The sequence below is a fragment of the Protopterus annectens genome, chromosome 1.part1 (assembly GCF_019279795.1).
Source record: "Protopterus annectens isolate FY-2018-M chromosome 1.part1, PAN1.0, whole genome shotgun sequence".
Classification (NCBI taxonomy): domain Eukaryota; kingdom Metazoa; phylum Chordata; order Ceratodontiformes; family Protopteridae; genus Protopterus; species Protopterus annectens.
Genome location: NC_056726.1, coordinates 1,791,662,744 through 1,791,690,731, shown reverse-complemented (window position 1 = coordinate 1,791,690,731; position 27,988 = coordinate 1,791,662,744). Strand labels below are relative to the sequence as shown.

At 44.4% G+C, this 27,988-nt stretch overlaps 1 protein-coding gene across 6 annotated transcripts in view; it reads right to left on the bottom strand.

Annotated features, from left to right (window-relative positions):
* Positions 1 to 27,988, bottom strand: part of PUM1 (pumilio RNA binding family member 1) — a 3,075,948-nt gene that overhangs the window by 1,772,260 nt on the left and 1,275,700 nt on the right. For all 6 annotated transcript variants that reach the window (XM_044084662.1, XM_044084694.1, XM_044084669.1 and 3 more), the window contains exon 8: positions 8,550 to 8,696. In XM_044084662.1, coding sequence (XP_043940597.1) covers positions 8,550 to 8,696 — 147 coding nt within the window. The remainder of the gene's footprint in view (positions 1 to 8,549; positions 8,697 to 27,988) is intronic.

Genomic DNA, 27,988 nt, shown 5'->3' with positions numbered 1-27,988 from the left:
AGTTCGGATGGCTGGTGCATGCAGACGTCACTTTTATGGTGCATGTTCCTGTCAGCCACGTCAGATGTCCGATATACCAGGTGGGACTGAAAAACTTTAGAATACTGGCCGGACACGCACGAAAGAAGAGTAAACCCATATGTGGAATACTGCAACATAGGAATCGAATGACATCAGAAATGAACATGCACTACTTTAACTGTTTAAATGTATCTGTTTGAACAGAGAAAACTAGAGGGTTAACCTCAGTCCAGCAAACTTTAGAAAAATATCTGAAATTGAATCACTTTATAGGTTAGGCCATAAAGATGCTACCTTAAAAGTTTTCAATGCAGCTAGACACACACAGTCTGTACTAGGAAGCTTTCTGTATTGTTTTTGGGGGAGAACTATTTGCTACTTTGGAAGCATGAAGGAATACAATTGTTTTATGACTTCTAGCACCGGCTAAAATCTGCCCAAAAGCCCTTGTCTATGTATTTTTACAGGTAGATGCTAAATACTACCAGCTACTAGCAATTGGGTGGGGGTGGGGGTTGCATGGGAAGTAGAAGTCAGATGACCAAAAATGATGCAATTCTGCAAGCTATCCTAGCAGTAATATTTTAGATATTTTGAGATGACTCTCAGTGATACAGAGCATTCTGTATTCTGTCTTGGACCTGACAACAACAGGAACCATTCACATCATCTGCCTTGCTCTAAGTTATCAGGGTATACTAACTGTCATAGAAACAAGAATATAGCAAAGCCTACTTTAGATTTTGTTTTTCTTTATTTGTGTGAGCATGTACTACAATGTTATTTCAAATACTTCCTGTGGTTTTGAACTCTGATATCACTGTGAATATATATTTAATATTGTATTGCTATTTTATTAATTATTAAATATATTTAAACCTTTCATTGTAGCTGATTTGTGTAGAGATATTTAAGTTTTGAGAGTATCTGAATATTTCTTTGGTGACATTATGTTGGCCACTCCTAACCGCGCGACTCTTGGTCAAACTACCACTTGTATTAGTATTAATATTACACAGTAAAATTGGACACCATTTGTTAAGGGCCCTAAAGTAGCTGATAAGGAGCGACTGGTGGCAGTGGTAACTACCTTATAGGCGGGGCAGAAGGGGGCATAGCTAGTAAACCTGTTTCAGCCTTTCCCAGGAGGGTGTGTGTGTAAATCAAACCTTAAACAGTGTATGCGTCAGCTACTATGGCAGGGTCAAGAAGCACTAGTTGGACAGAGAAGGTTGCTGGAGGTCTTGGCTTGGTCACTCAGCTGAGATCTCAACTCTATAGCTGTGCTAGTGGGGAATCTTACTGGGGATCTGGAGAAAGAGGGAGAAACCAGCCCCGAACTCACTGTGGTCTCTGTGTACTCTTAAGGGAAACTGCATTTGACGCAGACAGCTGCATCTGGAAATACTGTTTGTGTACCTGTTGTTCAACCAGTGAATGTCCCCTCCACAGGTGCCAGTGATTAGGATTAAGGCTCATTGATTACTGGTCCAATAGTGGGCTGTCACAAACCTATAAACCTATAACAGGGAATTAGTAAACTTGGGATCCTGCAGCAGAACACTGTGGGGAGGAGATTTAATAAGCAGACTGTCTAGATAGGAAAAGATTTGAATCTCTCAAACTCTGCAAAAAGAAATGACAGGAACAAGGCATTTGGTGAATACCCTTAGGGCAGTAAAGGGGTCAAAGGACAAAGCAGGGAACTGAAAATGGAAAGAAAAAAAAACATAGAAATGTAAAAAATTCCTAAACACAGGATGGATGGAGGTGTGAAGGTAAACATCCTTGAGATACAGAGAAACTAGAAATGTCTGGGGTGAAAGAATAGGAAAGGAAACAATGTATGTAGAGATAACATCCAAAGGGAAAGAATCTTGAGAAAGGTGTTCAGCTGGGAAAGATCCAGAATAGGTCTCTAACTGCCCTCCTTTTATGGGATCAGGAACATCCTGGAGTAAAACCCTTTTCCCATCTGTGCAGGGGGCACTGTCTGAATGGTGCCTTGAGCCAAAAGATAATGAAGAAACTCCGGGAAAGGAGAGAGTTCTTCCTGAGGACACTGAAAAATGCTTGAAGGGAGAAAAAGATTTCCAAACCATTAAGTAACCCTGATGGATAATGGACAGAACCTAAGAGTTTGAATTTATCTGCACCCAATTTGGAATACAGGGACAGATAGGGAGACATGGGAACCTGGCTAAGGGCCGGAGGAAGCAAACTGTCAAACAGAACCCAGCTTATCCTGGAAAGGAGGTTTCTGGGTGGTAGGAGTCTTGAGTAGACTTAGGAGAAGGCACATGACTAGAACACTTCTGACCTTTGGGAAGAGAGAGAGATCACCTATAAACAAAAGCAGACTTGCATGGATAATTCCTCTGAAATTGGTGTACAGGAGACAAGTACAGTTGTGTACATTTACCATAAATGTAGATGTTCGAGTGTATTCACTGCTGCAGTCATTACATTTGGGTAGTCTGCTGGCAGGTTGCCCTCAGTTGGCCTGAATAACAAAGTCTTGGGTCCTGCGTCAGTTGCTGTCTCCTCTTCCATGACGTCAGGTCGTCAGAGGTATAAAACATGCAGCCTACACTATTTCATTCTGTTTTTCTTGCCCCAGATGGCAGGTGCCCCCCCAAATGGGGAGCAAATATATATATATATATATATATATATATATATATATATATATATATATATATATATCTAAACAGCAATATAAGTAAATGCACTTTTAGCAACATAAACTTTACCTTCATCTAAAACCAAATACACCACAAAGGCTTTAGAATATAGTGAAGGAAAGGGAAGTTATAGAAAAGGGGGATGGCGGGTGGGTAACCTGGACTGAAACAGTGAATACACTCGAACATCTACATTTATGGTAAGTGTACACAACTGTACTATGTTATTCATGTTTCACTGTTGCAGTCATTACATTTGGGTAGAATCCCAAAGCTATGGATGGGATGATGGAACTAAATAGCATTAAGAGCGGCAATAAGGACCTGCAGAACTGCAGTGGCAAACCTGCCCTGGATTTAGAGAAGAGAAGCAAATGATAATGCTTTGTGAAGGTATGAAGAGAGCTCCAAGTAGCAGCTTCTAGAATGTCTTTGGTTGGAACTCCTCTGAAAAAGGCTGCTGAGATAGAGGCAGCCCTGGTGGAATGTGACCCAACTCCCTTGGGCACAGGTTTACCATGATGCAAGTAGCAGAAACAAATGCAGTGGCTTATCCACTTAGAAATAGTCTGCTTTGATATAGGCTTCCCCTCTGATCCTGAAGCAAATGCCACCAGTAGTTGCTCAGACTTTCTTAGAGATTTGGTCCTGTTTAAGTAGAATCTTAGTTGTCTGTGTACGTCCAATGAATGCAGAATCTGCTCCCCCTTGTTCTGCGGATTTGGGTAAAATGTTGGAAGGGGAATAGTTTGGTTAAAAGCCACACTGAATACCACCTTAGGCATAAAGGAAGGACTGGCCCTGAGGGACACCCTGTCCAGGTAAAATGTAATAAAAGGCTCCACAGCCAAGAGAGCCTGTAGTTCTGAAATCGTTCTTGAAGTGATTGCCATCCAGTTTCTACTCGTGCGGGTCCATAAGATTTCTGCTTAGGTCGTCTGCCAGAGTATTTTGCTTTCCTGGCAGGAATTGAGCTTAAAGATGTATTTGGTAAGTCAAGGCTGTGTTCCACAAGGCCATGGCTAGTCTGCAAAGGGGGTAGGAGTGGGTACCCCCCTGCTTGTTTATGTATCACATAACTGTGTTGTTGTCCGTCTTTATCAGTAGTTGTCCTGGATGAAGGGAGTCCTTGAAGGCTGTCAGAGCATTCTGTACAGCTAGCATTTCTTTCTGGTTGATATGTAGATGCATTTGATTTGGGCTCCATTTGCCCTGAATGCGTCTCCATGCCAGATGCCCCCCCCCCCCCCAAGCATAGTCTGATGCATCTGTAGTTGTGGTTTGGGTGGCAGGAGGGTAGAATGAATGACAGTCCCTTGTTTTGGTGACATGCCCCTGCCCACCAAAGGAACTTCTGTTGCAGGCAAGGAATGAGAGGAATTACTGCTTCCAGGCTGTGACAATGCTGACTCCATAAGCTTTTTAGGTACCACTGACGTTTCCTCATATGCCGTCTTGCATATGGAATTAGTACAATGCAGGATGCCATGAACTCCAAAGCCTGAAGAATTTGTCTTGCAGAGAGCTAGATTTTTGTTGCCACTTGTTTGAAGTATGTTGTCAATTGAATTTGTTTGTCTGGCGTGAGGTAAGCCATCTGGGCAGTTGTATTCAAGCTTGCACCCAGGAATGTAATTATTTGAGAGGGTGCCAGTTGTGATTTATTTTCGTTTATGGTGTACCCTAGGCATGCTAGAAGGAATCAAAACCACATTGCAAAGTATGCTTTCCAACCTGTTCTCCATTTTCCACACAATCAGAAATCAAAATAATTTTCTGTTTCAGTAAGCCCATAACATGCTGATGATATTTAAGCATATGAAACTGTCAGTTGAAAGCCCTGATTGCCAAGGCTGCAGACGTATAAACCTTCTTACCCCATCTATCCAGCGACCTGGAGTCTCTATCTGAAGGGGTAGGATTTTTGGCTGTAGAAGCCTTAACACCCTTGGGACCCCGAGAAATAGTTTCAGGGTCAGCAGCAGGATTTTTAAAAATAAATTTGTGGGAGTCAGGAACCATGTAGTATCTGTCAGGTTTTCTGGGAGCAGCAGGCAGGGAATCAGGGGCCAAACTAGATTCCGAGAAAGCATCATCAACTATGTCTAGTACAGGAGGAATAGCTAAAGGCCTATATGCTGAGGTAGGAGAAGGAAATCCCTAAGCCTCTTTGTTGAATCTGAAAAATCCTGGCTTTCCCAGTGGAAATGCTCCCTTAGAGTATGTAAGGTTTCCCCAAAAGAAAAATCCTCAGGAGGGGAAGCAGGGGGAATAGAGTCCTTTGCATAAGAATCCTCATAAGTAGGTAAGGGCAAATCCATATCGTCAGAAAAAACAGAATCCTGATCAGAAGAATCATAATCAACTTCAGTCCTAGGCCTCTTAGAAGGGGGGGGGGGTTGGCTACCCCTGATTAGAGTTATTAGATATTCAGCCATTCTTATCATTAGTTTTTTAGGCCTAGAGACCTGAGCATGTGGCCTGGGTGTTGGTTTTTTAGACATGGATCGAGATTTAGGCCTAAGTAAATAAAGAGGCGTCGGTTTAATATGCAAGTCAGTAGGCCTGAATACACCATCAGAAGCCAGTGCCTGCACAGCGGCTCCGGACCCATCCAAGGTAGAGACATCGGCGGGTTCCATAGTTGAAACATCTCGCGGTGTACCGGACTCCGAATGGGTCTCAGTAGAGGCCTGCGAATCAGAAGCAGCGGGTATCAGGGGCTGTGAAAGCACCTCACTGAGTACTGGCGAACTGGCGACTGGCTTAGTAGCGTCGTCGGCAGTTTTGGACCTTGACGGTCTGTCTCTGTCTTTATCTTTGGGTTTTTTTTTTTCGGAATCCCAGTAGTCGGATGGCTAACCGATGGCATTTCTGGATAATTAAACCGAGAACCGAAATATTTAGAGGCAAAAATATACCGATGACGGATAGTTCACTGATTAAATAAAGCACAAAACTGACAGCAAGGTACGTCGTGGTCAGGGCCTAGGCAAGGAATACAGTACGAATGAAAATCTTTATGAGGTATTTGCTTTCCACAAGTAATGCAATTATTAACTTTTAATGACATCGGTAAGGAGCAAGAAAAAGTTTCCCAACGGGGTACTTAGCTTTAGTTGAAGACTTTGGTTTTAACACTCGAAAATGAAAATTTCGAGAGGCGGCCGACAGCCACTTGCGAACTGCTTCGGCTTTGGGCACCACACGGCAAGAAAGACTGATGTAATGGTATCGGCTGCAGGTTTTATACCCCTGACGACCTGACGTCATGGAAGAAGGGACAGCAACTGATGCAGGACCCAAGACTTTGTTAATCAGGCCAACTGAGGGCTACCTGCAAGCAGATAACAAAGACGTAATGACTGCAACAGTGAAACATGAAGAACATGTGTGAATAAGTTCAGAATCCTATCTGGACTGGTGGGATCTTCTGGATGACTCTTCTAGCAGCTTTTGTATTTTTTATGGTGTGGCCTTCCTTTGACGGGGTGGAACGTCGGGAAGTTTCTTCCTTTGCCAATGAGAAGAAGGAAAAATGGTATGCAATAACCTCTGGATATTATACTTGGCACACACAAATCTTTTGCGATGTATGTCCAGACATCCAGGGGCAAAGAGAACTGACCCCCAACTGCCTCCAGAGTTGGACAATCGACACTGACAGGGTCTGTCTGAAAAAGCATCTCTAAAGCCCTGGTTTCTGTGGGCCTCCTCTGCCTCTATGATAACATCTACCAATAAAATTTCCTACCCTGCCTCTGAAAGAGTTTTCCCCACGCAAATACTGGAAAGGTCCCAAAGATTTATGGAACCACATTTTCTTACCTCTACTCTGGTTCATACAGAAGGTCTGTCGAGGCATAGAAAACTTGGTCATGACAACAGACAGGGTTTTCCTTCTTGTTTGCTGCAGGTAAGCATATCTTTTACTGATGGCACAAACAAGGAAGTGCCATCAAATGGGGAATTAACAAAGGATATCTTAAAAGGATTCACAAAGTCACATAGCCACATCCAGGCATGTCTCATAATGGTGATGCCTGAACCGGCTGCTCGTAAGGTCCTATCAGCTGTGTGAGAGATTAACCTCATCGAAGAATTTGAAACGGATACAAGAGTGGGCAGTTGAGGAAGACCTTTTGAAATCCTCAGCAGACATGGACTCAGAGAATCTGACAGTTCTTTACTATGCTTCAGAGAGATTTATAAAGTGCACCAGATAATTAACCGACCTTAGAGCGAAAGTAGCTGAGGTGAACACTCGCTTTCCAAATATGTCCACTGCTCTGGACTCCCTATTAGGTGGATGGACAGAAGAGCTCTGTTTTGCTACCTCTTTCTTACCACCACCGTATCTCTTCGTGGGGGGTGGGGGTGCCACTACATCTATTTGTTCCTGCAATAATACCCATTTATTTTGGGAATGGTCTGATTAAAAGAAAATTCCACCAGAGAGTAACAATTAAAATCTTCCTCACAATTATTGTTGGGCTTGGGAATCTGCAGGAAAAGAAGTCCTATCTCTGTTAATGTCAGAATCATCAGAACCAGTTTCCTCAGGAATAGCTTTACAGAGGATGCCCACCTGTAACGGCTTCTATGTACCATGATATACCATCTTTAATGCCTGTATAGCCAAGGTAAGGAACATTTTTTTTTTTTAAACAGTAATCAACATTTTCTAAAGAAGTGTTTATTTTTTATGATTATTACTGTTTTTTTTTTTTTTTTTTTTTTTTTGTAAGCAGGAGGTCCAGTAAAAGATGACAGACACAAGGGAGGGGTGTCTGCTCAGTCTAATGGTCTCTTACATCAGTTGCCTCAAGCACGATCTCCCACACCTAAAGATGATGGTTCTCCCATGCCTGCATCAGTCTCTGGAACTGCCACAGAGGATGTGGCTGACCACTAGTTCAAGCTCTTCATTATGACTATAACAGAGGAAGCCGAAGAAGTGAGTGAGTGGTCAGAGGAATAACCAATGGCCACTGCAGGTTCACACACTACTGGCTGAGGTGCAGACCAAGTCCATGACACTTAACACAAAACACTCCTGCCTGTACATCCTTAACCCTTTCTGCCTTGTAAAATTAAAAGTTTACATAAGCAGAATATAATCTCACACAATTAGATCAAAATACCATAATAAACAGTTCTAGCTGAAAATAGCAGTCCCTGCCAAAAAAAAAAAAAAAAAAAAAACACGATTTCTTAAAGGGAAAATACTGCTTTTAGTAAAAAAAATAAATTATATATTATTTTTCTTAAAAGGGCACTCATTTCTGAGTGGAGGGGTTCCCCAACGGGCACTATTCTGCCAGAAATGAAGACCTTGGCTGACTGCTGCTCCTGTGAAGCATGAAAAATGATTCTTCTCAAGACAGCAAGAAACTACTGAAGAACCCTTCACCCTGCTGATTTCCACTCCTTGGGATTAGCCAAGCCAATCAGCAAAGTGAACGCGTGCACGTGTGTGTGTGTGGGGGGGGCAGCCTTTTGAAGCTGGACAGTTGTTTTGTGGGCATGAAATTACTCTTACAACCTAAAGGCTACTGCTGCAGTGGAAATGATGAACATCTTACAGTTCACAACTTTTAAAGACCACTAAAAAAATGTATTTTTACCACAAGAGGAAAATATCAAAACAGCAGACTGTCTAACATAGTGAAATCCACACCTGCAAGTTACAGCTAAAAAGACAGACTTTTTTTTTAATGATGTCACTATTATAAGAAACCTGAGGGTATATAGCTTTCTTTCAGTCAAGTAAACAATGAAACCTGCTACATTTTAAACTCCTTACGGCAAAGCATAAACTATAACTATCTGCAAAGCATTTACCTGCTTGGGCTGCAGTTGGACTACTAATGATGACAGGGGTAGGTGCAACAAGACGAACAGGACCTCCAAGTCCATTGCGAGCTCCTGTATTCACTAACAAAGTTCCAGTCTGATCATAGTAGGCAGCAGGGGCAAGGACTGGATAACCTGGAAAAAACAAAAATAGTTTCAGATGCAGTACCAGTCAAAAACGACTTTTTAAAAAAAATGTGGCAGAGTGTTCAGACATAATACACATGTTAAAACTTGCATAATTTTATAAAAGCAGACTTCATCTGTACGCTGTTGGGCTCTACATCATATCACTCATTACAGTTTACCCAAGAGTATGTTCTGCCTTGTACAGTCTCTTGTGCTTCTGAAAGGAAACTGTGCTGTGAACTAACTGTACAAATACACAAAAGGATAACAGAAAGGTGCAGCAAAAGGACTTGTTTCACCTGAGAGTTTTTCAATATGGACAACTGTGCCTGCACCCCACAGCAACAGTAGAAATAATCAATACGCAAAGGTGAATGCATAGGAAAATAAGCAGGTAAGACTGGGGTTGGTGGCTTAATGGCTAAGGTGTTTGCCTTATAAACACAAGGTGCAGGGTTTGAGTCTCACAAGGAGTAATTGGCTAGGCTTAAAATGGCTCGCAAGGGCAGTTAGCCTAGTACTAAACTATGAACTATGAACCTATGAACAACATAGCAGGAAAGAAAATATTTTCTTGCACATCTTATAAATTCATAAGTTCATAAACTAGTTCTAGGCTAACTGCCCTTGTGGGTGATTTTAAGCCTAGCCAACCACCCCATGTGAGAAGCAAACCTTGCACCTTCTGTCTGTAAAGGAAAAGTACAGTTTTGTACCTACCATAAATGTAGATGTTCGAGTGCTAATACAGCTGCAGTCATAACAGATGGGTCCTCGGTCGGCCGAATTCCAAAGTCTAGGTCCGGCGTCGGTTGTCGTCGCTTCTTCCCTGACGTCAGTGCGACAGGGGTATAAAAGAACCAGCCGACGCCATTTTCTTCAGTTTTTCTTGCCCCAGATGTCAGGTGCCCCCAGAAGGAAGGCAATACATAAAATTATGTAATAATGCAATGCAATATAATCAAAGACCAGTAGTTGCAAGCAAATACACCATAAAAGAAGACCCCTAGAGGGGAAGGAGGGAAAGAAACCTGGACTGCAGCTGTATTAGCACTCGAACATCTACATTTATGGTAGGTACAAAAAGTACAGTTTTGTACCTACCATAAATGTAGATGTTCGAGGATTCCCTTGCTGCAGTCCTGACAATTGGGGTATAGTCCGCGTCCCAGTCGGCCCGAATACCAGAGTATAAGGCTGACGTCGGTCATGGCGCCTTAGACTGACGTCAGTACGTCAGGGTACTAATGCGCATGACCGACGTCATTTCCTCAGTCTTTTCTTGCCCCAGATGTCAGAAGACCCAAAAAGACAAGACCCAAAAACAACCTGCACCAAAAAACATGTACAATATATACAGTAATATATACAAAAAATATAAGCATGTAAACTCACCTACACAACCACCCTGAAACACAGAGGGAAGGAGGGAGGTAATTGGACTGCAGCAAGGGAATCCTCGAACATCTACATTTATGGTAGGTACAAAACTGTACTAAGTTCTTCGCGTTCCCTTGCTGCAGTCCTGACAATTGGGTAGAATCCCAAAGCAGAGGTAAGGGAGGCTGGCAAATTATAAAGTAGCAGGAGCTGACAACATGCCTTGTAAAACAGCTGTGGCAAAACCAGCTCTAGTCTTAGAGTATATAGGCAGGTGATAATGCCTAGAGAAAGTATGCACTGAACTCCAAGTAGCTGCCTCCAGAATATCCTTAGTTGCCACCCCTTAGAAATGCTGTTGAAGTGGCAGTAGCCCTAGTGGAATGAGGCCTAATCCCAGCTGGAACCTCTTTGCCATGATGGGAATAACAAAATGCAATGCAAAAGCCAATCCACCTAGAAATAGTTTGTTTTGACACAGGCTTGCCCTGTGAACTTAAAGCAAAAGAAACAAGTAACTGCTGAGACTGCCTAAAATCTTTAGTCCTGCTCAAATAATAACGCAATTGCCTGTGTACATCTAAAGTGTGCAAAATCTTTTCCCCTTTATTTTGAGGATCTGCAAAAACGTAGGCAAATGAATAGTTTGGTTTAAAGCCACACTAGAAACTACCTTAGGCATAAAGGAAGGATTAGTGCGTAATGATACCCTGTCCTTATGGAAAATCAAAAGGGCTCTACTGCCATAAGGGCCTGCAACTCAGACACCCTTCTTGCAGAAGTAATAGCCAACAGAAAAGCAGTCTTCCATGACAAATATTTCAATTCAGCAGTAGCTGCAGGCTCAAAAGGTTGTAGAGTAAGTTTTTCCAACACAAAATTGAGATCCCAAGCAGGAGTAGGAGCTCTACGGGGGTCTTATATTCTTTGCCCCTCTAAGAAACTGCTTGAACAAAGGATGCGAAAACAAAGGTGGGTCACAATCATAGTGAGCTGAAATTGCTGCAGCATGAATCTTTATGGAAGAGAAAGACAAACCTTTGTCCAATAATTCAGTAAGATATTGAAGAGCCACACTCAAATTAGGCTCTGAAATCTCCAAATTCTTTGCTGTACTCCAAAATAAAAATCTCTTCCATTTTTCTGCGACACTCTCCTAGTACTAGGCCTTCTAGCTTCCATAATCACATTTAAAACTTGTTGAGGAAGCTGAGACCTACCATGCTTCAACACAGAATATGCCAAGCTGTGAGATGAAGAGATGGAAGCTTGACATTGAGCAGATGACCGTCCTTCTGAGATAACAGATGAGGAATCAGAGGTAAAGGCCATGGAGGCTTCTTTACAAGACTCCTTAGAAGTGGGTACCAGTGTTGCCGAGGCCAATCTGGAGCTATCAAAATCATCCTTGGCCTGTCCTGTCTGACCTTTAGTAATACCTTTGGAAGAAGAGGTAGAGGTGGAAAGGCATAGACATGAAGGTTTTTCCAACTGAAAGACAGAGCATCCACTTTCCAAGCTGTGTGATGAAACCCCTTTGTGCAATACTTTGGCAGCTGGTGGTTTAGTGGAGAAGCGAACAGATCTATGTCTGGAGTTCCCCATGACACTGTCAATTTCTGAAATACATGAAGATCCAGTTTCCACTCGTGGGGATCCATGATTTGTCTGCTTAATACATCTGCTAGGGAGTTCTGTGCTCCTGGCAGAAACCTTGCCTGAAGAGTCAGTTGCAGGCTTAACGCAGTCTCCCATAAAATCATTGCTTGCCTGCATAGAGGATAAGAATGTGTTCCCCTTGCTTGTTGATGTACCACATGACAGTTGTGTTGTCTGTCAGAATCAACACCTGCCCTGGAAGAAGTAACTCCTTGAACGCCATCAATGCAAACTGGACTGCTAACATCTCCTTCATGTTGATATGTAGATGCTGTAGTCTGGCAGGCCACTTGTCTTGTATCCACTTTCCATTTAGATGAGCTCCCAAGCAGTGTCCGAGGCATCTGTCGTTAAAATCTGACTCGCCTCTGGCCGGGTCACAGAGAGTCCCTTGTTTAGGTGACATTCCTGAGCCCACCACAAGAATTCCTTTTGAAGGCAAGGTATTATTTGAATGACAGTGTCCAAATCTTGGCAGTGCTGTGTCCATACATTTTGAGATACCATTGCAGCTTCCTCATATGCAGTTTGGCATTGGGAAGCACCAGAATACAAGATGCCATGAACCCTAATGCTTGAAGGACTGTCCTTGCAGTCAGCACGGACTGATGAGATAGTTGATGGAAGTAAAGTGACAGACTCTTTTGTTTGTCCGGGGTTAAAAAGGCCATCTGGGCTGCTGTATTCAGTCTCACACCCAGAAAGCACATGTCTTGAGAGGGTACTAGACTGGACTTTATTTCGCTCACAGAATACCCTAGGCATCTTAGCACTGCTATGACATATTCCAGATGCTGTAGAAGGTGTTCCTTTTCTTGAGCCAGAATCAGGCAGCCGCCCAAGTAAGGATAAATTTGAATGCCTTGAAGCCTGAAGTAAGCTATCACTGGAGCCAGAACCCTTGTGAATACTCTGGGCAGTAGATAAGCCAAAGGGCAATGCAGAGAACTGATAATGAAAATCTCCAGTTCGAAACCGCAGATACTTTCTGCAACTTAGCCTTATGGGCACATGAAGGTAAGCTTCCTTGAGATCCAAAGTTACCATCCAGTGATCCTTGCCCAGCAGAGGTAACAGTTGCTGTAACGTCAACATCTTGAACTTGGGAATGTCCAGATAAGTGTTGAGGATAGATAAATCCAAAATTGGTCTCCACGTCTTCCCTTCTTTGGTACTAGGAACAGGCGAGAATAAAATCCAAGCCCCTTTCTGACACAGGGACTGGCTGAATAGCCCCTATCTGGAGTAACTGAGAAACTTGCTTGTGAGCCTCTTTTCTTTGTGGAGGAGGAACATCTGGCATGCCTTTGAAAGGGGCATTGTGTGGAAATAAAATCTGTACCCGTGATGAATGATATCCAGCACCCATCTGTCTTGAGTGATTAAATCCCAATTTTCTTTGAAAAGAGACAATCTTCCTCCCAAAGGAGCTGCCAGACGAGAGTCCACTGGCAGCTGAAAAGGCAGGTCATTGGTTCTGCTTACGAAAGGACTGACCCCTGCCCTCACCAGAAGTCTGAGCAGGTGAACTGTCTGATCTAGGCCTAACGAACCTTGAGCCCTGCCCCTACCACGTCTAGACCTACCCCTAGACTGGGAACCATAAGCAGGATATGTCCACCCCTTAGCAGGCCAATTTCTACTAAACTTCGGAGGCTGCACCTGCAAAAAATCTTTAACAGTCTGCATAGACTTAGCTTTGTCCTCCATTTTCTTTAAAACTGCTTCCACGGGCGGTCCAAACAACACATCAGACTGTAAAGGAGCATCCAAAATCCTGGTCTTAACATGCTCAGCTAAATTCTGATCCTTCAACCATGCATGCCTGCGAAGAACAGAACTAGTAGCAGCCACCCTCGAGGAGGCCTGAACAGCATCAAAACCACACTGCAAAGAATGCTTACCCACTTGTTCAGACACATGAACCAAATCCAGCAATTCTTTACACTCAATACCTTCCGCCAAAGCATCCACCTTAGATTTCAATTGGGAAAGGAGATAATTCTGATATTTCAACATATGAAATTGACAATTCAACGCCCTCATGGCTAGAGTGGAAGAAGTATATACTTTCTTACCCCACCTATCCAAAGCCCTTGCCTCTTTATCAGAGGGTACAGGATTTTTAACCACAGAAGCTTTAACACCTTTAGGCCCCTGAGAAACAGTTTCTGGGTCCGCCCTGGGACTCTTAAACAAATACTTATGAGCTTCGGGCACCCTATAATACCTATCAGGCTTAACAGGAGCAGGAGGCAAGGAATCAGGGTTCAGAGAAGCCTCTGCAAAAACATCCTCCACCACATTCAACACAGGAGGAATAGCTAAGGGCCTATGCTGGGGCAAAACAAGAATTCCCTAAGCCTTTTCTGGAGTCAGAGTAATCTTGGCCTTCCCATTTAAAGTGCTCCCTCATGGAGTGAAGAGTCTCTGAAAATGAAAAATCCTCAGGAGGAGAAGCTGAAGGAGTGGAATCATCCACATCAGAATCAGAATAAGTAGGAAACTCTGGCAAGTCTTCCACAGAAGACTCTGAAGCCTGTGAACACTGTTCAAAACTATCAAACTCCTGTTCCACCCTAGGCCTCTTATCAGGTGGGGGCATAGAACCTCTAATCAGAGTAATCAAATCTTCTGCCATTTTAAGCATATGTTTCTTAGGCACAGAGCCCGAAATGCTAGGAGAAGCCCCTACAGAAGCTGAACTTGGCCTTCCTCTAAAAGAAGCTTTGGCAACAGAAGGAGAGGCCCTAACTACCTTGGGAAGAGAGGGAAGAACAGTTACCTGAGAAGCCCCCTCAGCCTGGCCTACCTCCTGAGAGGGCACATCCTGTAACAGTAAAGTATCTGCCTGAGACTCCATAGAGACTCCTGGCAAAACCTCTGGCTCCCCTGAGCCTTCTAAAGGACCGGCGTCCGGGACTGCCGGTTCCTCACCCCTAGACTTCACTGTTTTGTCCTTGCGCTTCTTAGATGAAGCGGGCGTCGGAGCATCCGACGGCATAGTATAATTGCAACGCTTCCCAAACACTAACCTAGCACAATCAAGCCTCCTCTTAATAGTGCGCTTGTTAAATCTAGCACAAGAGCGGCAACCAACAACGTCGTGCTCAGGCCCTAAACAAGGTATACACAATGTATGATAATCCCTATGCGGTATCTGCTTCCCACAAGAAATACAGTTATTCACTTTTCTGACATCCGGTTAAATACTGAGGCAAGAAAAACCAAAATGTTCTAACGGCTTACTTAGCCAACTCTGTATTCGGTCTGAAACTCCGGTTTCGGAAAATCTCAGAACGCCAACCTGCACTCGCAAAATTGCTTCTGCATCGGACCATGCGGCAAAAAAGACTGAGGAAATGACGTCGGTCATGCGCATTAGTACCCTGACGTACTGACGTCAGTCTAAGGCGCCATGACCGACGTCAGCCTTATACTCTGGTATTCGGGCCGACTGGGACGCGGACTATACCCAATTGTCAGGACTGCAGCAAGGGAAGACGAAGAACATCTGTACTATGTTCATCGTGCATACAGCTGCAGTCATAACAGATGGGTAGAATCCCAAAGCTAAGAAAGGGGTGGTAGGCACTAGGTGGAGCTAGGAGGAGCCAAAATGCCCTGCAAGACTGCAGTGGCAAAGCCTGCTCTAGATCTGGAGTATAATGGTAGGTTGTAGTGCTTAGAGAAGGTATGCACAGAACTCCAAGTGGCTGCTTCTAAAATATCCTTGGTAGGAACTCCTCTGAGGAAGGCTGCAGAGGTGGCTGTGGCCCTGGTAGAATGAGTTCTAATGCCTGTAGGTACAGTTTTGCCATGAAAGGAATAGCAAAAGCGTATGCAGTGGGCTATCCATTTTGAGATTGTCCGTTTGGATATTGACTTTCCTTGAGCTCCTACCGCATAGGCCACAAAAAGCTGTTCTGATTTTCTGAAAGGTTTTGTTCTGTCCAAATAATAACGCAGTTGTCTGTGGCTGTCCAAGGAATGCAGTAATCTCTCCCCTTTGTTTTGAGGATTAGGATAAAAAGTAGGTAAATGTATGGCCTGATTTAAAGCTACCCTGGATACCACTTTAGGCATAAAGGACGGGTTGGTACGTAATGAAACTCTGTCCTGATGGAAGATGATAAAAGGCTGGACAGCCATAAGAGCCTGTAGTTCTGAATCTCTACGAGCTGAAGTGATAGCCAGAAGGAAAGCTGTTTTCCAGGACAAATATTGTAAATCTGACGAGGCAGCTGGCTCAAAAGGAGGCAAAGTCAGTTTTTCCAGAATGAAATTAAGATCCCAAGCAGGTATTGGTTGTTTTCTTGGAGGTCTTAAATTCTTAGCCCCTCTGAGGAACTGCCTTAATAGAGAGTGAGAGAATAAAGGTGGATCAGTGTTGTATTCTGCAGAAATGGCTGAGGCATGGATTTTGATGGAGGAGAACGAAAGTCCACTTCTTAGCAGTTCAGCCAAATATTGTAGTATTTGAGGTAAATTCAGTTTTCCAGGGCACTGGCCTTTTTTCTCATTCCAAACACAAAAACGTTTCCATTTTGCAGAGTAAGCTTTTGTAGTTGATGGCCTTCTGGCCTCCAAAATGACATCCTGCACTTCCTTGGAGAGCAGGGCCTGCTGCGATGCTAAGGAATCTTCCATGCGGCTAGATTGAGTGTTTTCAGCTGACTGTGAAGAGTTTTGAAGCTGTGCTGAGTCAGAAGAAGAAGAAGAAGTCCAACTGAAAGAGAGAGCGTCCACTCTCCAGGCCTTTGGATGGAAGATCCTTGAGCAGAATTTTGTCAATTGATGATTTTTGTGGGAGGCAAAGAGATCTATGTCTGGCCTTCCCCATTCTTGGATTATTTCTGTAAAAACTTTTGGATGCAACTTCCATTCGTGTGGATCTGTCATATTCCTGCTTAGGTTGTCTGCCAGCGTGTTTTCCTTGCCTGGCAAGTACTGTGCTTGTAGTTCCATTTGTAAGTCCATGGCCATGTTCCAAAGTAACATGGCCAGTCTGCATAGGGGATAAGAATGTGTTCCTCCCTGCTTGTTTATGTACCACATAACTGTGGTGTTGTCTGTTCTTATCAATAGCTGACCTGGTTGTAGAAGGTCCTTGAAAGCTGTAATAGCACTTATCACTGCTAGCATTTCTTTTTGATTGATGTGAAGGTGCTTTTCTTTTTGGGTCCATTTGCCCTGAATGCACTGGTCTGTCATGTGCGCCCCCCAGGCGTAGTCCCAGGCGTCTGTTGTGATGACTTGATTTGCTTGAGGCTTGCTGAATGGAAGACCTGTGTTTGTTTGGCATGCTTGAGCCCACCACAGAAATTCCTTTTGCAGACACGGAATTAGTGGTATTATTGTTTCCAAACTGTGGCTGTGTTGAGACCATATGTTTTTTAGGTACCATTGTAGTTTTCTCATATGCAGCTTTGCACATGGGATTAGTAAGATGCAAGATGCCATGAATCCCAGAGCCTGCAGGATTTTCCTTGCAGTCAGCCTGGTGCAATTTGCCAGTGTTCTGAAATATTGAATTAGTTGCCCCTGCTTCTCTGGCGTGAGGTAGGCCATCTGGGTGTTTGTGTCCAAATTGGCACCCAGGAAAATTATCTTCCGAGAGGGTATTAGTCTTGATTTCTCTTTGTTGACTGTGTATCCTAGAGAGTTTAATAACATTATTACATAAGCCAGATGTTTCAGAAGAATGTGCTTGCTGTCCGCTTGGATCAGGCAGTCGTCCAAATAAGGGTATATTTGTATCCCTTGAAGTCTGCAGTAGGCAATTACTGATGCCAGGCATTTCGTGAATACTCTGGGCGCAGTAGATAAACCAAAGGGCAATGCAGAGAATTGATAATGGGTTGAACCTGCAAGAAATCTGAGGTATCTTCTGCAATTTTGTCTGATTGGGACATGCAGGTATGCCTCCTTGAGGTCCAATGTTACCAGCCAAGACTCCTTGCCCAGCATGGGAAGAAGTTGCTGTAGAGTGAGCATCTTGAATTTTGGTACGAGTAGGAATGTGTTTAGGATGGAAAGATCCAAAATAGGTCTCCAGTCTTTTCCCTTCCTTGGCACCAGAAATAGCCTGGAATAAAAAACTTGACCTTGTTCGTGTGTAGGTACCTCTTGAATAGCTTTCATATTTATAAGATCTGAAATTTGCTTTTGTGCCTTTGCCCTTTGATTGTGTGGCAGGTTTGGCATGCCTTTCATTTTTGGAAGGGTATGAAAATGGAATTTGTAGCCTCTCTTTATAATGTTCAGGATCCATTTGTCCTTTGTGACAATATGTCAATTTTTTGAGAATAGTGCCAGCTTTCCTCCTAAGGGGGCTGCCATTTGAGACCTGGTTGGCATGCAAAGGGGAAAGTCATTGGTTTTGCTTTCTGAAAGATTGCGAGTTGTCCTCACCACCTCTTTGTGTAGGAGCTTGCCATTGTCTGCCTCTGTACGAGCCTTGTGTTTGTCCTCTGCCCCTCGGGCGCCTGTATCTGCCTCTTAGGGGTCTGTCTGTGGCAGGAAAGGACCAGTTTTTGGAAGGCCAATTTCTACTAAAACGTGGGGGTTGAACCTGCAGAAATTCTCACACAGTTTGCACTGATTTAGCCTTTTCCTCCATTTTCCGTAATACTTCCTCAGCATTTGCCCCAAATAGTACATCCTTTTGAAGAGGGGCGTCTAGTAATTTAGCTTTGACATGATCAGGCAAGGCTTGTTCCTTGAGCCAGGCATGCCTACGTATGACTGAGCCTGTAACAGCAGCTCTACATGAGGCCTCTAGAGCATCAAAACCACATTGTAAGGTATGTTTACGCACTTGTACTGCACTATGCATCAAATCCTGCAACTCCTTCATGTCTGGTTGTTCAGGTTGTGACATTTTACTTTTCAATTGAGATAACAAAAACTGTTGGTATTTTAGCATATGAAACTGACAGTTTAAGGCCCTCATGGATAAGGTAGCCGAGGTATATACCTTCTTTCCCCACCTTTCTAAGGATCTGGAATCTCTCTCGGAAGGCAATGGGTTTTTGGCAATGGAGGCCTTAACTCCCTTGGGCCCCTGTGAGATGGTTTCTAGGTCAGCAGCATGGCTTTTGTATAGAAATTGGTGTGAGTCAGGAACCCTGTAGTACCTGTCAGGCTTAACTGGAGCTGGAGGAAGAGAGTCCGGGTTAAGGCAGGCCTCCGAGTAAACATCATCTAGGATGTCCAGGACAGGAGGTATAGCCAGAGGCCTGTGCTGGGGTAACAAAAGAAATTCCCTGAGCCTTTTCTTGGAATCTGAATAATCCTGGCCTTCCCAGTGGAAGTGTTCCCTTAAAGTATGCAGAGTTTCACCAAATGAGTAATCCTCAGGGCGGGATACAGAAGGAATAGACTCCTCTGCATCAGAGTCTTCAAAAGGGGAGTAAGACTGTTCCTGATAATCAGAGTGCTCTGAAATAATGGAGCCCTGATCAGAGGAGGGGGAATCTTCCTCTACTCTGGGTCTTTTGTCCGGAGGTGGCTGAGAACCTCTGATTAGAGTAATTAAATCCTCAGCCATTTTAAGCATCTGTTTCTTAGGCATAGGGCCTGGAGATGGACCCTGTGTAGCTGGTCTCTTAGGGTGCATGGTAGCTTTAGACTTGGTGAAAGCCTTGATGGAGAAAGAAGAGGAAGGTCTGAAGACACCTTGAGTGGAGGTGGACCTGTCCACATTCTGTGTTTCAACGCCAAGCGTGGCTTCGGTATCTGTAGTCAGGGTGTGGGCCGAGGAGCCTGCGACCTCGGGTACAGGAGACACCGCCAAAGATGTGTCGTCGGTAATCAGGGAATGTGTAGGCGCCTCGCTGAGAACCGGACCATGTGTGGTCGGCTTTGGCGTGGTGTCGGTAGAAGCCGCGGACCTCGAGTGTCAGTCCTTGTCTTTGCGTTTTTTAGACAAAACCGGAGTCGGAGTATCCGACGACATAGTATAGTTAAATGCTTTCCCAAAATAATGTTGGGCGAACTCTGCCCGACACTTAATAGTGCGTTTGTTGAATGTAGCACAAAAGCGACAGACCGAGACGTCGTGGTCTGGGCCTAAACAAGGTATACAGAGGGAATGGAAATCCTTATGCTGTATTTGCTTCCCACAAGAAATACAATTATTAACTTTGTCTGACATCGGTCTGAGGCAAGAAAAAGTTTCCCCAACGGGGTACTTAGCTTTTAAGAAGACTTCGGTTCCAAATTTTTCGTAATCTCAGGAGCTGGCCGACCGGCACTTGCGAACTGCTTCTTCTTCGGGCACCGCGCGGCAAGAAAGACTGAAGAAAATGGCGTCGGCTGGTTCTTTTATACCACTGTCGCACTGACGTCAGGGAAGAAGCGACGACAACCGACACCGGACCTAGACTTTGGAATTCGGCCGACCGAGGACCCGCCTGACGGCAGGAGAACCCATCTGTTATGACTGCAGCTGTATGCACGATGAACATCACCTTAATCATTATGCCAGCCTCCCACATTTTTTTCTTGAGCATGGCTTTATGAGACATCCAACTGTGAAGGTACCCTATATGCAGTGAAGGCTAAGCAGTGTGAAAACTTTACAAACATCACCTGTTACTGAAAAAGTGGAAAATGTCCAGCATGCATAGAGACCCAAGAAATCAAATACACCTGTTATGTTCTTAACTCATCAGCTGATCTACAGAGGTCCCTTCCTTGAGGAGTCCTAGACTGGGTTAACCCCCCCCCGCATCAAAATACACCCACCCCCCCAGAAAAGTTGTGCACTCTGGAATGTCTGGCTGATGTGCATTAACATGTATAGCATCAACGTTACAAAAGCACAGCTGTGTACACTTACCATAAATGTAGATGTATTCACTGTTGCAGTCATCACATTTGGGTTACCTGTCTGCAGGTATAACTCAGCCGGCCAGAATACCAGAGTCTTGGGATTTCTGCGTCGGATACTGTCGCTTCTTCCATGACGTCAGGTCGTTAGGGGTATAAAACATGCAGCCGACGCCATTACATCAGTTTTTCTTGCCCCAGATGTCAGGGGCCCCCAAACTAGGAAGCAATTACATGGTATGTAATACCCCCAGCAAAAAACAAATACCAATGATATAAGATATGCCAGACAAAAAAGATAGGATAGAAGTCAAGAAAAGTCAGGGGGCTGCAGGGAGGGTAACCAAGACTGCAACAGTGAATACACTGGAACATCTACATTTATGGTAAGTGTACACAGCTGTACTATGTTCTTTGTGTTTCACTATTGCAGTCATCACATTTGGGTTGATCCCAAAGCTAAGGAAGGATGGAGGTAGTGATGAAGCATTAGGGCTGGCAATCAGGCCCTGTAAGACATTGTTTACCCAGTTTGCCACAGCAGGCAAATCCAGCTCTGGATTTAGAAAATACAGGCAAGTGGTAGTGCTTGCTGAAAAGTGTGCACAGAGCTCAAGGTTGCAGCTTCCAGGATGTCCTTGGTAGGGACTCCCCTGAGAAATGCTGTAGAGGTAGATGCAGCCCTAGTGGAATGAGTTCTGATCTCCTGTGGGGTAGGTTTCCCGTGGTGCTTGTAGCAGAAATAGATGCAGTGTGCTATCCATTTAGAAATGGTTTGCTTTGAAATGGCCTTGCCCTCTGCCCCTGTAGCAAAGCTAACTAGCAGCTGGTCAGATTTTCTGAGAGGCTTAGTCCTGTCCAGACAGAACCTAAGCTGCCTGTGCACGTCCAGGTAATGTAGGATCCTTTCCCCTTTATAACGAGGATTAGGAAAAAAAGGTAAGCAAATGAATGGACTGGTTTAAAGCCACACTAAACACCACCTTGGGCACAAAAGATGGGTTAGCCTGAGGGAAACCCTGTCTGCATGGAAGATAATGAAGGGTTCCACTGCCACAAGGGCCTGCAATTCAGACACTCTTCTTGCTGAAGTGTTGGTTAGAAGTAAAGCTATTTTCCATGAGAGGAATTTTAACTCTGCTGTGGCCACAGGTTCAAAGGGCGAAAGTGTGAGCTTTTCTAATACAAAGTTAAGGTCCCAGGCTGGAGTTGGAGCTCTCCTGGGGGAGTCTTAAACTTTTGGCTCCTCTCAGGAACTGTTTTACCAGAGAATGAGAGAAGAGGGGTGGGCTCAGTATTATAATGAGCTGAGATGGCAGAGGCATGAATCTTAATTGAAGAGAAGGAAAGGCCTTTGTGGAACATTTCTGTTAAGTAATCTAGTATATGAGGTAAGCTGGGCACAGTTGTGTCCATTCCCTGAGACTGGCTCCAGGAACAGTATCTTTTCAATTTTTCCGAATAGGACTTTCTAGTACTAGGCCTCCTTGCATACAGAATGACATCCAGCATCTGCTTACTGAGGGTTGCTGGTGTTGAATTCCAGGGATTAGCCAGGCTGCAAGGTTCAGGGTCTGCAGCTGAGGGTGCAGAATCTGGCCTGCCTCCAGGGACAGCAGGGAAGGAGTCTGAGTCAGGTGCCAGGGTTGCAGCACTGTCATACTGTGCAAAAGAGGGTACCAGTGCTGGCGTGGGCAGTCTGGCACAATCAGGGTTGTCCTGAGCTTGTCCTGTTTGATTTTTAGTAGAACCTTCGAGAGGAGTAGCAGAGGGGGAAGTCATAGACTGAGAGACTTTCCCAGGTGAAGGACAAGGCATCCACTTTCCAAGCTTGGCTGTGGGGAGTTCTGGTACAAAATTTGCTCAATTGATAATTTTGAGGGGAAGCAAAAAGGTCCACCTCTGGAGTCCCCCACCTGTTCCTCAAAAGCTTGAATATTTTGAATTCCAGTTTCCACTTGTGTGGGTCCAAGAGATTTCTGCTAAAGTCTTCGGCCAGTGAATGTAGTTTACCTGGCAGGAATTGAGCTTGTTAAGTGCACTTGGCTGCTCAAGGCTGTGTTCCACAGAGCCATGGCTAGTCTGCAGATTGGGTAGGAATGGGTTCCCCCCTCCTGCCTGTTTATGTACCACATAACTGTGGTGTTGTCTGTCTTTACCAATAGTTGTCCTGGAAGAATAAGGCCTTTGAAGGCTGTCAGAGCATTCTGTACAGCTAACATTTCATTTTGACTGATATGCTGATGCATTTGCTTTGGGTTCCATTTTCCCTGTATGCACTGCCCTGCCATGTGAGCCCCACATACAGTCTGATGAGTCTGTTGTTAGAATTTGGGCGGCAGGGGGTAGAGTGAAAGGGAGTCCCTTGTTGTGGTTGTTTCCAGGTTCTGAGAAGGTTGACACCACATACTTTTTAGGTACCAATGAAGTTTCCTCATATGCAGTCTTGCACATGGAATTAGTAGAATGCAAGAGGCCATGCACTCTAGGGCTTGCAGTATTTTTCTTGCAGATAGCCAAGTTTGGATATCCAGTAGATTGAAAATAGTTTGTCAAATAAATTTGATTCTCTGGAGTGAGGAATACCATCTGGGAAGTTGTGTTCAAGCTTGCTCCCATGAATACAATCTGTTGGCTGGATACCAGTTGTGATTTATTTTCACTGATGGTGTACCCCAGTGAAGTTAGAAGTCTCTTTACAAATGCCAAGTGCTGAAGTAGCAATTCCTGACTGTCCTCCTGAATCAGGCAATCGTCCAAGTATGGGTAAATTTGAATTCTTCTCTGCCTGCAAAATGCAATGGCTGGAGCTAGGCACTTTGTGAATACCCTGAGCGCAGTAGATGAGCAAAAGGGAAGTGCAAAAAAATGATAGTGCATAGAGCCTGCTCTGAAGCATAGGTATTTCCTGCAAGATTCCCTTATGGGGATGTGCACATAAGCTTCTTTTAAATCTAGGGCTGCTAGCCAGGAGTCCTTGGCTAGCACAGGAAGCAGCTGCTGGGAGAGTTAGCATTTTGAATTTTGGAACCACCAAAAAGGTGTTGAAAATAGACAGATCCAGGACAGGACACCAAGAGTTTTCTTTTCTGAGGACCAGAAACAGTCTGGAGTAAAAACCTTGTCCCCTTTGTTCTGCTGGGACAGGTTGAACAGCCTTGATACTGAGAAGAGAAAGTACTTGCTTTTGGGCCTCTGCCCACTGGTTTGGGGGGAGGTCTCACCATCCGCTTATGGATGGGAGTGAGTGGAAAGTACAGTTGTGTACACTTACCATAAATGTAGATGTTCGAGTGTATTCACTGTTGCAGTCATCGTATTTGGGGTTATCTGCTTGCAGTAGCCCTCAGTCGGCCTGATTATTTTACCATAGGATCGAGGCTTACAACTCCCTGTTTTGGACATGAAAGCATTCCATTGCTTAGATCTGTGCCATAACCTGAGACTGAAGTCTTGGTGATTTGCTGCCCCTGGGTTTTGACTGAGAAGGCCTGGAAGGGACTGGAAAAGACCAGTTTTTTGAAGGCCAATGCCTACTGAATCTAGGTGGCTGTACTTGTACAGTTTGCAGAGATTTAGCTTTCTTCTCCATTCTTTTGAGGACGACTTCTGCTTTATTACCAAATAAGACACTCTTGATTTAATGGCGCATCCAGTAATTTTGCTTTGACATGATCTGGCAAGTTCTGTTCCTTAAGCCAAGCATGTCTTCTAAGAACAGACCCAGTGACAGCAGCCCAACAAGATGCTTCTAAAGCATCAAACCCACATTTCAAAGTATGTTTACCAACCTGGTTAGCAGAATGCATTAACTCTTGTAAATTTTGCGTTCTGCACAACCGGGAATCAACAACATTTTCTGTTTAATTACCTCCATAACATGCTGCTGATACTTTAACATATGAAACCGGCAATTTAAAGCCCTAATGGCAAGCATAGCAGAGGTGTATACCTTTTTCCCCCATATGTCTAATGCCCTGGAATCCCTGTCCGAAGGGGTTGGATTTTTGGCAGTTGTAGACAATGCCTTTAGGTCCCTGGGAAATGGACTCTGGATCAGCAGTAGGATTCCTAAAAAGGAATTTGTGGGAGTCAGGCACTCTATAGTACCTGTCAGGTTTCCTGGGAGCTGGAGGCAAGGTATCAGAGGTAAGGCTGGATTCCAGGAAGACATCTACATTTTCCACAACAGGAGGGATAGCTAGAGGCCTGTGCTGAAGCAAGCTTAAAAATTCCCCAAGCCTCTTTTTGGACTGGGAGTAGTCCTGGCTCTCCCAGTGGAAATGTTTTCTAAGGGTGTGCAGGGTTTGGGTTTCACCAAAGGAAAAATCTTCTGGAGGGGAAGCAGAAAGAATGGAATCCTCTGCATCAGAATCCTCATAGGTAGATAAGGGTATGTCTTGGAAATCAGAAGGATCACAGTAAACAGATTCCTGATCAGAAGAATCAAAAAGAAAATCGGTTCTGGGTCTTTTCGAGGGGAAAGGCTGACTTCCCCTAATTAAAGTAATGAGGTCCTCAGCCATTCTAATCATTTGTTTTTGTGGCATGTGGGCCTTAGAATGCACTTTGGTCATTGGCTTCCTAGGCGTAGTGCAAATTTTAGGTGTGAGGAATTCGGTATTTTTGGTATGAAAAGAAGTTGTCGGTTTAATATGAAAATAGGAAGGCCTGAAAACACCCTCAGAACCCGGTGCCTGCACAGCGGCTCCGGACCCATCCAAGGTAGAGATATCCACAGGTTCCATAGTCGAAGAAGCATCTCGCGGCATACTGAATGGGTCTCAGTAGAGGTCTGCGAATCTGCAGAAGCGGGTATCAGGGGCTGCAAAACCACCTCACTGAGTACCGGCGGACTGGTGACTAGCTTAATGTTAGCATCATCAGCAGCCTTGGACCTGTGCAGTCTGTCTCTGTCTTTATCCTTTCATTTTTTTTCGGAAGATCGATAGTCGGACGGCTTATTGAAGTCATTTCAGAGTACGGGGATCGAGAGCGAAAGAATTTAGCTACAAAAATAGTCCGATGACGAAAAGTTTGGGTTTTGAACAAGGCACAAAACCGACAGCGAGGGACATCATGGTCTGGGCCTAAACAGGTGACGCAGTAAGAATGAAAATCTCTGTGAGGTATTTGCTTTCCACAGGCAAGACGATTATTTTTTTCCGACATCGGTTATAGCAAGAAAAAAGGATCCCCAACGGGGTTCTTATCTTTTAGAAGACTTCAGGTCTGAAATGCAAAAAATGAAAATTTCAGGAGTCGGCCGACCGGAACTTGCGAACTGCTTCTGCTTCGGGCACTGTATGGCAAGCAAGACTGATGTAATGGCGTTGGCTGCATGTTTTATACCCCTGACGACCTGACGTCATGGAAGAAGCGACAGCACCCGATGCAGAAATCCCAAGCCTACCTGCAGGCAGATAACCCAAATGTGATGACTGCAACAGTGAAAAACGAAAAACATCTTGCTTGTTCTTGGAACACACCAGTTTGCATCAGCCACGGAGAAACACCTACCTACAATTCAAAAAGTAATGTAGACAAACCACTGTATTAATGAAACAAGTGATACACAAGAACAGCTTTACTACCAATGTACAGCTCCAACAGCAGCAGTTGATTGCAGGATGGTGCACTAGAATGATTGGGAGTGAATGTTGAGGACAAACTAATTATATAACACTTGTTACACAACTGTGAGAACTTGAAGGGCTAAAAGGCAAGCAGTAACACAACTGAAGTAGCCAGAAAACTCAATCAAGGATACAGCCGAATTCTCAAATGCAGCCTGACTACTGGGTCGCAGTAAAGATAATGTTTGCAGAAGGCGTGTGCACAGAACCAAGTGGCCACAGTACAGATATCTATACTACAGACATTTCTGAAGCAAACACTCCAAGAGGAAAAGAAAAGTTGTGTAAAATATTACCGTAACCACAGATGTCCTTCTCTTCCATGTTGCAGTATTTTACATGTGGGTTTACTCCTCTTGCTTCGTGTAAGTCTGGCCAGTATGCAAAAGTTTTCAGTCCCTATGTGGTGCGTGGGACGTCTGACATGACTAGGAGCATGGGCCATAAAAGTAACGTCTGCACACACCAGCCCTCAGAACTGAAAACCCCAGTCGGAGCCAGTCCTAGGAAGGGCAATGCCAGTCCTGAGCCATCCAGAAAGGGAAATGCAATGTAATAGGAGGGGAAGGAATACTGCAACATGGAAGAGAAGGACATCTATGGTTATGGTAAGATTTTACACAACTTTTCTATGTCCTTCTATTCCAATATTGCAGTATTCTACATGTGGGTGAGTGCCAAAGCTTACTGAGTGGGAGAAGGTCTAGAAGCTATTTCCAGCAATCCATGAAGGATAGCCATGGCTCTAGAAACATGGTCTAGTTTGTAATGCTTAGTGAAGGTATGAACTGATGACCAAGTGGCTGCTTCAAGAATAGAAGAGGTATCCAGGCCTTTGAAGAAGGCTCCTGAAGAGGCCATAACCCTGGTGGAGTGTGCTTTGATGGTGTTTTGCACAGATTTTCTGTGGTTCTGGTAGCAGAAGGTGATGACTTTGGAAATCCATACCGAGATAGTCTGTTTGGTTACTGCCTTTCCCAAGACTCTGGGATGAAAGGAGACAAAGTTGGTCGCGAGTCTGATAGACCTGGATTTATGCAGATAAAACCAGAGTTGTCTGTGAACATCCAGGGAGTGAAGTACTCTCACTGTCTCCCTGTGGGTTAGGGAAAAAAGTAGGTAGATGGATGGCCTGATTCAGGGACAGGTCAGTCACCACCTTGGGCATGAAGGAAGGGTTAGTTCTAAGAGTAACCATGTCATTGTGGAAAACTAGGAAGGGTGGAATGGCCATAAGGGCTTGTAGCTCTGAGACTCTTCTGGCTGATGTTAAGCCCACAAGTAGTACAGTTTTCCATGTACAATGTTTTAGAGAAGCTTTGTCTGCTGGCTGGAATGGGGGAAGCATAAGCTTTTCCTAAACATAGTTAAGGTCCCATGGTGGAGGAGATGGTTTTCTGGGAGGCCTGAGGTGAAGAACCCTTTTTAGAAAAAGCTTAGCAGGGAGTCTGGATGCTAATGGGGGGACCAGAGGAAACATGTTGAAATTACAGACAAGTGAGCTCACGCAGGTAAGACAGCACTAAAGGAGTCTAGCTAACAAGTGGGTCCGACTGTCTACTGTGACACCATATAGTGAACCTTTTCCACTTTGAAAGGTAGGATTTTCTGGTATTTGGTTTCCTGGCCTCCAGCAGGATATTTAGCACATCCTTGTCATAAAGGTGTCTGAGGAGAATCAGAATCAGAATCCTATCACCCACAGGGTGAGGTGAAGAAGCTGCCACTGAGGGGTGTATCTGGGATCCCTTGTGCTGTGGAAAAGGTCCACTCTGAGGGGTAACTTGT